At 44.7% G+C, this 13,437-nt stretch overlaps 1 protein-coding gene across 9 annotated transcripts in view; it reads left to right on the plus strand.

The window, feature by feature from the left end:
* RIPOR2 (RHO family interacting cell polarization regulator 2) overlaps nt 1-6,980 on the plus strand; it is a 497,105-nt gene extending 490,125 nt beyond the window's left edge. For all 9 annotated transcript variants that reach the window (XM_085605987.1, XM_085605982.1, XM_085605983.1 and 6 more), the window contains one exon: nt 3,727-6,980. In XM_085605987.1, the coding sequence (XP_085462113.1) occupies nt 3,727-3,821 (95 nt within the window). In that variant the 3' untranslated portion in view covers nt 3,822-6,980. The remainder of the gene's footprint in view (nt 1-3,726) is intronic.
* Nucleotides 6,981-13,437: the final 6,457 nt, after the last annotated feature.

Below are 13,437 nucleotides of genomic sequence, written 5' to 3' on the forward strand. Positions count from 1 at the left end.
ACCCCTGCCCCTCGCCATTTGAACTTATACAGCAGAGAGGAGCTGTTTGATCTGGACAACTCCATATGCAGGCCCCATGACTGGGATCCAAGTCAGAGGGTTTTAGGGATAAGATCCTGTCCCAAATGTGAGGCCCAGCTTTGGAACGACATTAGAGAGGATGGTGTGAGGACCCTATCGAACAGGCAGAAGGCCGGAGAGTCCACGATTGGGAGCAGGGCAGTGCCCCTTCCCTTGACGAGTGGTCACCCACTTCAGTCGCTCAGTTGTGTTCTGGTGAATGTTCGGTCGCTTCATAAGCACAGCTACCAAATTCACGATTTGATAGAAAGTGGTGTGTATGATTTAGTTTTTTTAACCGAAACGTGGTCGGACGATGCGTCCGGTCCGGACTGGAACATTGCCTTACCGAGTGGGTATGTTGTCTCTTCCCAGGATAGACTTGATAAGAAAGGGGGGGGAATAGCTGTTGTTCATTCGTCACAGCTGAAAATTCGTGTGGAAACCCACTTGGACCTCGCCGCGGAAGCAATGTTTTTTACCATTTATGTGGCTAACATGTATAACTTCCGCGGAATCCTAGTTTATCGTCCAACAGGTCCTAAGTCCACTTTTCCGGTTATGCTTATGCATTTTTTAGAGTCCCGGATGGATCATCGCCCATTTATGATCTTGGGCGATTTTAATTATCATTTAGAACTTACGAATCAGTCTGAGGTTGCCACGCTAATTGATAGTTTAGCAGCACTGGATTTTAACCAAATAGTTACTAGCCCCACGCATAGTGGGGGACATACCCTAGATGGTATATTTATTAATAATATGGCTTTGAAGGGGGTTAACATCATGGCACTTCCCTGGTCTGATCATAAGGCAGTGAATTTCACTGTTATGACTGGGATATCAGTCATTCCCTTAGGTCATAGAGCAGGGAAATGCATGATCAGACCATGGTCTCAGGTTACTGCTGAGAAACTACTCCCTATACTGGCCGGGTCACGCCCCGTCTACACTAATGATATCTCTGTGGCGTTAATGCATTTTAAGGATTGGTTGGAGTCGGCGGTGGAGAGGGTAGCCCCTCAGAAGCTGCTTGGATCCAGGAGAACCAAACCAAGCGCACCATGGTACAACATCGAGCTTAAGACCTTGAAGGCCACATGTAGAAGGGCAGAGTGGTCGTGGAGAAAGTATTACAGTGCTGAGGGCAAAGCACATTATAACTGCACCCTTTGGCCCGGGAAGTCCCGTGTGGAATAGCTCCTGGTGGCCAGCCGAGGCGGGTGAATGTCCCTGTCCTGTGCTCAAGGTCAGAAATTTGGGAGTGGTGTTTGACAACCAGCTCAATTTCTCTGCGCATGTCAGTAATCTTGCCTCTTCCTGCTCTTATTTAATCAGGATGTTGCGGAAGATTTTCCCTTTTATCAACCCTGATCTTCGCAGGAATGTGGTGGTGGCTTTAGTCCTGTCCAAAATGGACTACTGTAACGCAGTACTGCTAGGATTGAACAAGACCTTGTTGACGAGACTGCAGGTTCTGCAGAACGCGGCAGCCAGACTCTTGTTAGACGTACCTAGGGACCAGTCTGTCGCTGAGGGAATTAAGGCATTGCACTGGCTTCCAGTCCAGCAGCGGATAGTTTTCAAGGCGCTATGCCTAGTCCATAAGGCTGTGTTTGGGGGGGGAGCTAAGGAAGTTGAGAAGCTCTTTACTCCCTACCTCCCGGGTCGGACACTCAGGTCATCTACTCAAAGCCTGCTTAAACTTAACCGTGTCAAAAAAGCTAGATGGGGTGGCAGAGCTTTTTCGTTTCATGCGGCCAGCCGGTGGAATGATCTCCCTGGCTTTGTTAAACTTATTGAAAGTCACCAAGTTTTTAGAAAATTGATAAAAACACGGCTTTTTGATGGGACCCGGTGTTAGATGGAGTGGTTTCTTTCAATGGACTAGCGCCAAGACGCCTCGGCATTTGTTCGCGCTTTACAAGTGATTATCCTATCCTATCCTATCCCACTGGAGGATGGCATAACAGGGGTTGTACCCACCCCAAGGAAGGGACCTATTGGTCCCGACCTTTAATTACCTGTAACACCCCTAAATCTAGTAATTAGTGGAAACCCTGAACCTTGCTTCCTCAGACAAGAACCGACCAGAAGATGAGAAGAAAAAGTACCGAAGAAGCCGTGCTAAACTAAGAAGAGAAGGACACCCACTGACTTGGCCCGAGCCCTACCGGCCTGTCCGCACCTCGAACCTGCTCCAGCACCCGGTGTGTCCTCCAGCAAGCAGCCCTCAAGAACCTGAAGAACCTGCACTGCCTTCCAAACTCAAGACTTTGTCTCCCATTGAGCACCTGATTTGCTCACCCACAGACTCTGGCCAAAACCGCGAGTCTGCACCAGACGCCCACAGCCTGAGTTTTAGTGGCCCAACACCATGTGGAGGTCTCCTCCGGTGATCCTGACCCGAGATCTGGGGATTTCTAACCTGCTTCGAATCTCCAATCGACGCCTGCAGCCCCTTTCTGGAGGATCCCCCCGACTGCGACCGAAGCTGGTAGGAAAACCCAATGCCTAAAGACTCCCCTGCACCCAATGTCCCACAGCTTGGGTGGCCCAACCGACAGTGTCCCAGCATCCCCAGGCATCCCAACTTACCTCTCCAACCAGTGGTCACCTCCAGAAGATCTTCGCCTCCAAGCCTGCAGTCTTTGTTGCGACCGGAGAATCCCCATTGAAAACAACAGTGCACCCGACGCCAAAACAGCTCCCTGCACCCAGCCACCCCTGCAGGTGTACTTTGGGCGCTAACTCTGATCCCCCTGAGCCCAACACCAGGAGCTTTGCTCCCACAATCTTGTGGCCTGCTCATGAGCAGCCACCAACTGGAGGCCCCATAACCCCGACTGGATAACATTGGGCCTCAGCAGTCTGCACCCAGCCGTCCTAGTGCCGCTGAGGGTGTTTCAAGAGTGCATCCTTGGGGGGGGGGGGGGAACCCTGGTTCTAACCTCTGAATACCAACTCCCACAAATAACTACTAATCTGTAAACTGTTTACTCCATTTCCTCCCATAGAATTGCATTGACTGCTTTTCTCGAAAGAGTGGAGGTGGTATGTATGGAATATTGAAAAACTGCATATGTACTAACAGTGAATTACTTACCTTTTGTCTAGGAGATGTTTCAGTGTAACTTCAAAAGTAATCTAAAAAGTAATGTACATAGTAATCTGCGAAGTAACTAAAAAGTCAATTTGAACTGTTGACTTACCTGTATTTGAACCTGCATTCAACTGTAAAACACTGCATACGATTTTGCAAAGTATTATTTCACTTACCTGCACCAGGCCTGGCTTGGTTCTAGAAATAAAATAACTAAATATTTTTGATACAAACAAATTGGTCTGAGTTCAGTCTGAGTGTGACATATCATTTGCTGCCTGAGTGTGTTCAACAAATGCTTAACACTACCCTCTGATAAAGCCTTACTGAGCGCCCACACTACCATAAACAGAGAGTAAGGTGCTATCTACTTTACCTCTGCCTACTTTTGGGGTTCCACTGGATCTGTGAACGCTATACATCCTTTTGGTATAGTATATACAGAGCCAGCTTCCTACAACTGTGCTTTATAAATGCTGAACTAAACCAACCTAATGTTTACCTACTAGCCATGCAGTGATCCAGTGTTCTAAGCTCATTGTTTTTTCTTTACATTTTCATAGGAGAAGATGGCCGCCTAGCATATGAAAGACTTGATGAAGTCCCTGGAGAAATGGTTAAAGTCGGAGGTCGACGCGGAACCGCTGCTGCTTTATAGCGACCTGCGGCTCTTGTCCACTCTTAACAGTATTAGCAGCAGACCTGGACAATGAGACATCATTACATTCTGCAGATTAAAATAGGCTTCAAAAGCATGCCAGGAAGATGGTCTGCAAACACTTTGACCTTTGCTAAATTACGTACAACCTTTCTCAAGTCCATCTGCAACGTTTCTCCCACCGTTTTGCTAAAAAGTGTATGATGGACTGCCTGAACGGGGGACCTATGACATGCACTGTATCTACGTCCTGGAACTGTCTGCCAATAGACACACACCCTCATTCATATTTTGGAACATATGAAATAAGTGTTTTTTTTTCTTTTGTAAAATGTATACTTTTGTTGCTGTTGTGTAAAACCGAAAAGCATAATATTGTTTCAAGGGAAAGGCAGGGGATACAGATGATTACTTTCGTTGTACATGATTTTTTTAGTCTCTTCAGAGTCGACTTTCCTCGTGGGTTTTACACAGGAATTCTTATACTTGTTTTGCTAATATGGTCACAACATGTTTTTTGTGAATGGTACTTATAACCGCATAGTCTTCATCTTATGACTCTCCACTACTGCCAGAGTGGATCCAGAACCTCTTCAAAAGCTCCTGCACACTGACCGGTGGAAAAGGCCACCAATACCACATTATCTCAGGGCATTACTACATTATGTTGGACATGCGCAAGGCATCCATGTGGGGATCTGTCCATGCTTTCTCCTGGAACTAAATCATCAATTCACAAGCTCACAGAGAAAGTAATTTGGCCGCTTGGTTCTGCAGGGCATCCTCGTGTAAAGTCCACTCTCCAGAGCCACCTCCATGGAGGGCGGTGGGGGGGTGGGGGCATTGCTTCAGTATTTCATCATAAGGTGAGGAATTCAAGGTTAGAAGTACCCATGAAAAGAATACCACTCTTTCTGGTCTATACTAGGCTGCTTCGTATAACCACAGATTCTTCACCGCTCGCCCTCACCCCCCCCCCTCCCCCCCCCCCATTCTGTGGAGAGGACGCTTGGGCATTGAAGAGGTCCCAAGTTAGGGTCTGCATGCTGCCTGAGCAAAAATCGGTTCCTTTAACTATACTATGCGTTCCTGGGGATGGAATGTCTGCTGATGAAACTGGTATCAGCATGGAGGGTTTACACAGTTATGCAGTTCATGTTGGTGTCGAGCGTTGGGGCAAATTCATAATGTAGGTTTATAGTTTCATCTGTCGGTGCAGAGGAGCTAATGCAAGAATTTACTGTCCTAGTCTGGTAGTTGGGGAATTTCACACGGTCAGGAATCTGCAGTTAGACAGAGAATCCAGCGCAAAGAGCTTTACCAAAGGTATATCACTTATTCATCTGAGAAACTTGCTTAGGTTCTTCAGCATGGTTGTCACTTACTGAAAAAGCCTGATTCAAGAGCTCCTACTTCTGCCTCGTTACAGGGATATGATTCACAAAATCAGGATTTTATTTTTATGTTTAGACATCAAGCAGTTTTTATGTTTGTTTTTCAGTCTGCCACTTATAAATACACATCAATGGTACAGAGTACTGGAAATTATTTTCCTGTGCTAGGACATTGAATAAACCAAGTAGTTCTACTTTTATGTTTTTATTGATCAAGGTATAGGTTTTAGTTTTAGAAATAAATTTCAAAGCCAGGATTTAGTTTCCGAAACAAATTTTAAAGCTGCTTCATTGGTCTACTCCAAAGGGGCACTTGAGCCCCGCCTTTAAAGTCAACCAGAGTAGTATTTGTACTGTTGAGTTGTGTTTAACCCATTTTACTTACATTGATGCTGTTTTGTACTGATGTTTTTCAGTGCAGACAATTTTCCTGTCAGTTATGCAGACATCTTTCTACGCAAGTAAAACGCCAGATAACGGAATTTGGTGACATTTGATTCTTACAGTGTACCACTGTCCCCTTTCCTTCAAGCAAATGCAGGCTTGCTCTAAACTGTAGACCCTTTAGCTGTGGGTGAATTCAAGGTTTCTAGGTTGATTCTAAGTCGGATAGGTAGGGGATTCTGATGCAATGGCTTCCCCCACTAGGCTGCAGACCCTTTCCCGACTGTAATTCCACGTCTGTTTGATTAGCTGCCCCATTTCTTGGCACAATGGGTACCCTGCTGGCAGTGTACCAAGACAACCCCAGGACAGGTTGGAACACTGGCCCTGGGACCAGTGGCAGCATTTTGAACAATATCCCAAGTCGGACTGGCCGACAATGGTGCTCACTCAGGACTTGATGAATGTGATCTCTGGGAGAGCCCGGAGGTGCAGTCTCTTCACAGCATCATTGACAGTGTTGCAACAGGGCTTGTTTGACACCTTGGTAGCCCTCTTGATGGGGCCACGGGCACTGCACCACATGAGCGAGTTCAGCATAGGAAAATGAAGCCCCACGCTTGTAGATTAATATATTTTGAGTTCGTCTGATGTTCTAGGCCATAAGTGTGTTTTTCTTTTAAATTTGCATAATAAGATGCAATTCGAGGGCAAATGTAATATAATGAGGAATTGCTACGTGTTTGCAAACACTTTTGAAAAGTCTGTATTTTTGCCGGGGAGGTTTTTAGGCAGAGGTTTAGACTGTGAATGTTATATTGTACATATATTTGTATATTAATATAAATATTGATATATGTGCCCACTTTTTGGTGATATTTGTACAGTTTTGAGTTGTTCAATTATTTGGTGGGCAGGATATGCTTCTATTTCTTTGACAGAAAGTGCAATCATGTGGGTCTCTATTTAAAAACTCAGCAGCAGGCCAAATCGGAAGGCTCTTGGCCAACTCCTCGCTTTTTTTCAGGTGAAAACACTTTGTCGAATCAGAAAGGTACAATAAGATTGTGACCAGTTTTTGTTTGCAGGTGTTTGCATACAATAGATGGAGAAACCCACTCAATATTTCCTCTCCTCTGATCTACAGACCTCCCCAAAAACGGGGTCAGAAACGAGTTTTATCAGCTGGCTAAATGTTTATGAACCTTGCCTTCGTCACCTTCTGTACATACAGTCAGCTTGCATTAGCTGTATCTGTTTGCCGAAAGGTGTGCTTATTTTATGAGTTTTAGTTCTGTGGTACGCGTGCCCCTCCCTTGCCTTGTTTCTCCATTGCCAGTTTTGCGTAAAGTTATAATAAAGACTATTTTTGAAATGCTAACTCAATGTCAAAAATATTTGTTGCAATATGTGGCTGTCGTTGCAAGCTAAATGGACTGATCAGAGAATACATTTGTAGACAGTGCTACATCTAAATAGGTCTACTGTAACAAATACATTGTGTGTGTGTGTGTGTACCGTCGTTAGTCAGTCTTTAGAATGTATTCTTTGAAGTGTATTGTCTTAGCACCCAGTCAATCTGGCCTTGTAGACGACTTGTCCCTACCCATATCAGCGAGTACGAAACCAGCTCCCATGTTTGGATATGACTATGCCATGATCCCATAGGTACTTTGTGGTTGCTACAGTTAGTATGGGGAAAACATGGTGCCTATGCCAAGATGGGAGAATGGGTCTTTGGATGTGCCTGGGCTGAGACATGAATGTGCTAGTGCCTACATATGTAAGTTTGGGTGAAGTCTTGCTGGTGAGTGCCAGAGTGTGAGAAAGGTGAGAATATTCTGGCAGATCTTCTGTTAAAGTTCTGCTTGCAGCCAAGCGGGGCAGACCACAGAGCTCCAGCTTTGGACCTTCACCGCGGTGTCTGGAAAGAGCTCCAGCGACCAGCAACAGGGAAAAACATGGACACTACTCTCGTAGAGGTGGGGTGCGACCCATGGGCTGTACTGACCATGACAAAGTTGAGTCCGGGTCACTGGATGGCAGATTCTCCTGGGCCACCCTGGCCCTTTAAGTCATCTTCACAATCTCCCCAAAAGAGTGAGTCAGAGGAAATAGTGCCATGGTTCACCTCAAGAAAACTTGCACTAATAAACAAAAGAGTCCTACATCTAACACTTGGAGTAACGGAAACCACCAATCAGGTTAAACAAAGAATGCTTTAACTGAACCCATTAAGCTACTGACAGTTGTGATGACAGATCAGCCAGTCTGGACCCAACCAGGGGGGTTAAAAAAGGAGAAACTTCACAAAAGCATCACACTGGAGATCATAAGTATGCTTCTGCTTCCTCATCAGTAGTTTCTCATCATGAGTGTGTTCAACAATGATTCTGATCTGGGTAGTACATACCACCTGTCTCTGAGGCTAACCACTGTCCCTGGCCCGGTCCTATCCAATGACATGGAAATTAAGTTCAGAGTCTAAAGTGATGCAAAGGAGTGTATTTTAACAGTGTGTGTTACAAAGTGTTCCTGCACAATCAAAAACAAAAAGCACATGCATGCCCCTTGTAATGGGTAGTAGACATGTTTCACAGCTGCATAACTGGTAGTGCTGGCACTAATCACTTAAATCCAAATTCTCAAATACGTATGAAAATCGGCTTTTGTACTTTGTACCTGTGTTTGAGTACAGATTAAAGAATTTGTGGGATTTACAAAGGTTTTCAAGAGTGGTTCTGGAAATTCGTGACAGTTGCAGTTTACGGATATACTCCAAAAAACACTTGTGGATTCCTATTTGTGTTCATGCAAAGACATCTCAGGAAACTCTTGCAACTAAATAAACCATCCTTCCTAAATTCGAGGGTGCCTACTCTGCCTGACTTGATGCGTTCTTTTCCACATCACTTGTTTCAGCTTGAACACAGCTCATGTCTCCTTTTCACCCTGAAGTAACTGAAGGATAACCAATACTTCATTATAAATCTCCTAAATAAATTGTGCATGTGAAGAGGGCTTACACATTCAAGCAGTTGCACATTTTCCTTTTTTTTTGTTCTCAACAGGAAAGTAATTGTGCCCTTTTGAGAAACCACTTACCCTCCACCTCCACTAATTTTAGGGTGTTCCCTTCCCCTTCCCTTCCTGGAAGCAGATTTACCATTGCCTTTAACAAGCGTAAATCTGTAACTTTACCTAGAATGGGAGTGGGTCATGAAAAAGTACATGAATATCCACAGACATGTTAGTTTGCTGGAGTCTGAAAGATTAAAACAAGCCAATGCAGGCCAGAGAAGTCAGGAAAAGAACCAGGGGTTTAGCCTACCGTAACCTGGTGGTGGCCCAGCGGTAGGGCAATAGTATGGTGATAATGCAGCAGCAGCGGGGGCTGTTCCGCGTCCTGCAGCATCCTGTGGCTTCCTTACAATTTGCGGCGATGCCGCTACAATTCCTCCACATGGGCAGGCACGAGCATGGCGGCCCGTTCAAAGCGCCAGAGCGTTGAGTGGGTGTGGAGGGAGGAGTTTTCAACTGCCAAATGACCATTACTTTCCTTTTGAGTCTCAAAAGATTCAGGACAGAATCCTCTCTCTCCCAGAAAGATTTACTGCCATGTAATATCACATCCTAATGAGGTGACATTGCACCTGAATAACTCTCTGTGCAAGTGTAAATACATGTTTTGGCTAAAAGTGGATTTATATTTTCAAAAAAGTGTATTGACTCATGTAATCGTAACTTACATTTGCAAATATGTTTTTATCGGGTGTTAGTACCTTACAGTACTCGCATCCCCAAAGTGATCTGCTCACACAAAGGTAACTTCCCAAAGTTCAAAAGCTCAAAGGACCCCTATAGGATGCCTCACTCTTGTGATTTATATGAACCCATTGAAACCAGAGAAAGAGCTGAAGATCTGAAAACTTTGCATGCTTCCTGAACGTTCATACTCTAGATCTTCTGGCATATTCAAAACTGCTGGTCCAGTTAAGCTGGGCTCTCCTTCAAAGAACAAGACCTTGTCTTCACGCCCAGGCTTCAGAAGCACTTATTGCAGATAAAATCTATTCCCAATAGCCTTGTCAAGCCTCTTGGCAGTCAGTTCCTAGATCTTAACCGTGATTATGCACAGTTGTATTTGCTAAGAAAAGTGATATTGACGATAGCTCTACCCTGAATTCCTTAGGTTGTATGATTTGCCTGACCAGCATTCAATGGCCTGGCCTACCAGAGGCAGCAACCACTGTAATTTGTTGGCTTGGGTCTGCACAGTGGATGGTTTCAATATGGTAACCGTCGTCTTTGTGCATTTTGACGTTTGCAAAACCACCACGAGGAAGCCATGGAAGTAATACCTGCTCCGAGCTGATTGTAGGGGACACAACACCGTAGCTGTACTTCAAGGATAAACTCAGAATGTAACATCTGGGGAACAATTGAGTTTATCCAATGCAGATGTTAAAGAAACTAATCTTGGACATCCACTCCGATTTCAAATTAAATTAGTTTTTAGGGCTATGGGCCAGCATTTTCTTATAATTAAACGTTAATCTACTTTTATTCAAGTGGCAACTGTCCTGAATGCTACACTCTCTGTTGTGATCATCATCCTACGGGAACAAGGCCCAATTTATTTACTGAGCATAGGTGAAGTTGGCTTTGGTTTGGAACATTACAAATAAAATCTGGCAAACCGAGAGCAATGGATGCACCAATGGTGAAGCCTAAAGGGAGAACAACTGTGATTGAAAGCTCTGCGTACCAGGGGCAGCTCCTCCATTTGAGTGGAGGAGCGTTGCCCTGCAAGCCCCAGAGCTGAAAAATAAAACGGTAATAAAGCTTATTTATTACTGTTTTATTTTTCAGCAACCCATCCTGAACAAAGTGTCGGGATGGGGCCAGCGCTGCGGAGTGCCAGCAGCAGGGAGCTGTGTGCTTTAAAATGCACATGTCTCTTTGGCCAGCTGTCTTGGCACCATGATTGGGTAGTGCAGTTTCCTGCATTTGGAGCTTCCTGGAAGACACCAGAGGGAGGATGACGTCACACTGCTAAGGTAATTGAATTGATTGTATTTTTTTTGTGCCCCCCCCATGCCCCAACACTCTTGATACGAGCCATCTGCCACTGCTGCGTACATGGCAGGATCCATGCTGTAAAAGGCAGAAATGTGGTTAGGGACTGAACTGGAGTTCTGTGCCCTGTTGACCTTTTAGCAAAGGTACTTCGGGAGCAATGATGCATCTTGAGGGCAAGATAGTCAGTAGGTAATGCACTGAGAGCTGAAAATATGAGCGTTCTGGGATTTCGCCATATTTCTCTGGAGCGTAAGATGTTCACAGTCCACCTGGCTACTCATTATTGTCCCTGTTCTGACCCTTGGGTGAGACTCCATATTAGGAGGTCTTGTTCCTCCCTGGATCTAATAGTTGGCACAAAAAAGGTTCTGTGGAACCCTGAACGGGGCCTTCTTTGAAGAAAGCTGCTGCCAAAAAATAGTGACTTGTAGACAAGAGGAAAGTGAGAGCTGCATTTTCCTAATTTCAATATGGAATCACAGACCAAAATGGAGGCCACCTCTAGTACCGCTCAAGGGCATCTCATACACACACGTTAAGCTTCCATGCGAGCGCCGCCAACTTGATGGTCACACATTGAGATGCATCCTACTTCTTCACGATGACTTTCACATACTTTCAGGGACCACATTGTAGACAAAAAGTGGACAGTCCAGATGGTTTGCTTTCTTTAGATTCTTTCCTTTCTCATGGAATGGAATGCCTAATGCTCTCTGGTTCTCTAATCTATTTGTGACAAGGGGCCAAGAAAGAAAACCTATGATTTTCAGTTGGTGTATCATGTAAAGGCTCTGTCACTCTCTAATATCTTCCTTAATATCCCTTCATCACTTATTTTCCTTAGTTTAGGTCCCCTATACCTTCTATGTGGTCATTAGATCGTCTTTTCCTTAACGGTGTGGTTACATAAGGATATTATATTTTACACGTGGGGTTTTTACTTGATATGTGAGTCTGCTCTTGTGGCGGTGTGGTCAGTGTTGTTAAGTATTATGATTATATGGTTCTTCTGCCTGGTGTACCTCTCTTGAGTACACTCACTTCTTACAACCCAGTCTTGGCTTGTTTTTCAATAAAAAGAAACTTAAAAGAAAGAACTTCTATTTCATCTTCAAGTCTTTATGCTTAGTAAGGCAGAATGTTAATTTCTGGGAAGAGAAAGGGTGTTTTTGGCTTGAGGCTTCTAGTTTCTCTGAAGCTTTCCAGAGGACTCTTGTCTGCCCTAAAGTCAGTACCCAGGGATACAAGCACATGCTCCAGCTATACAAATCCTTATTTTATTTATATTATACTCTTGCTGCGATTTTTAAATGAACCAAGTGTGCAGAACAGTCTCAGATGTGCCAACCAAAAAACAAAGCAACTTTGGAACTTCGTTGAATGTAGCGCCTGAATCTTGAGAAACAATCTTTACATATCTAAGCACAATCTTGGGTATGAAATACAACTGGAGACAGACGTCATTAGATGGGGACACAATAATGTATGTATGTTTTTTTCTTCATCAATTATTTTCACTCTAGTGATAGCTTGAAAAATACTAGTATTGGGAAAAGCCGAAAGTTCTCTCCTGTGTGAGCGATTGGCTTTGGCAATGTTTTGTAGCTATGCTGTACAGCAGCGCGGATGCTGTGCAGTGTGGATGAAACTAATTTTAGGATTACATCTTTTTATTGACAAAGAATAAAGCAGGTAATTTGCACAGCAAGTTGCCTACAGACCCAGCTGGGCCGGCCGCTGCATTCAGATGCATAATAACAGATAGAACATGGACCGTTAAAGAGGTGGCCTCTGGTTAAAGGAAGAGTACACCGCATGTCGTCTACAATCCAAATTGGCCTGGCCGTGTGGAGGAGACAAACCTGACAGTCATTAAGTACGCTATAAGTACAGGAAATACACTGTTGGGAATAACTACTATCATGCCACTGGTTTGCTGTGTGATGTGAAGGCTTAGAATTTGCTCAGGAAAACAAAGGGGATTAACATAAAGTAATATGCATAGTTAAACAATAAGCTCCACCCTCTCCCCTGACGACTATGCCTGTCAAAGTGTGTTCAGTTGCTAGGAAGACCATCATGTTTCAAGGGGACTGTGCTGTGGTGCCGTGACTTCTCCCAGTTTGGGTGGTACTAATTTAAGGGTACGCAGGGCAAGTAAATTCCCTAAATTCTTTAGACAGGATAGTGATAAATGGGGACCATATGTTCGCACAGGTTGTGGGGTCAGCATTAGCAGGCATCGACAGTCGTTCCATGCCTAATAGTGTCCAAAGTTGGTGAAGCCATTGCCTATTGTCTGGGAGTTTATTTGTGTCTCAGTTTGCCAGAAGTATCCTGTGTGTGGCATTAAGGGTCATAGCTATCTGTCGCCCCCTGATGGAACGGAGCGGATAAGTGAGAGCATTGGGAAGCCCAAGGAGTTTGTAAGCGGGGAATCGTGGAATCTCAGTCTTGAAGGTGCAATCTTAAATTAACTCCCAAAATCTTGTGAGCTTGGGGCAGTTCCACAGGAGGTGTTTTAGCGTCCCAGGGTTACCACAGTCTCTCCAGCACTGACCATCACAGAGTGCATTCCGTTTTTGGATGCGTGTCGGGGCATAATACAATATGAGCTAATTTGTAAGCCATTTTGGCATGTCCCATGTTGAATGCTGTGTCATGGTTCCTATAGAATATGTCTCCCCATTCTTTGTCAGAAAGGCTGCGCCCAAGTTCTGCCTCCCATTGCCGTTGACCAGGCGTCTTTTGCGGCC

This window comes from Triturus cristatus, chromosome 5_1 (assembly GCF_964204655.1).
Source record: "Triturus cristatus chromosome 5_1, aTriCri1.1, whole genome shotgun sequence".
Classification (NCBI taxonomy): domain Eukaryota; kingdom Metazoa; phylum Chordata; class Amphibia; order Caudata; family Salamandridae; genus Triturus; species Triturus cristatus.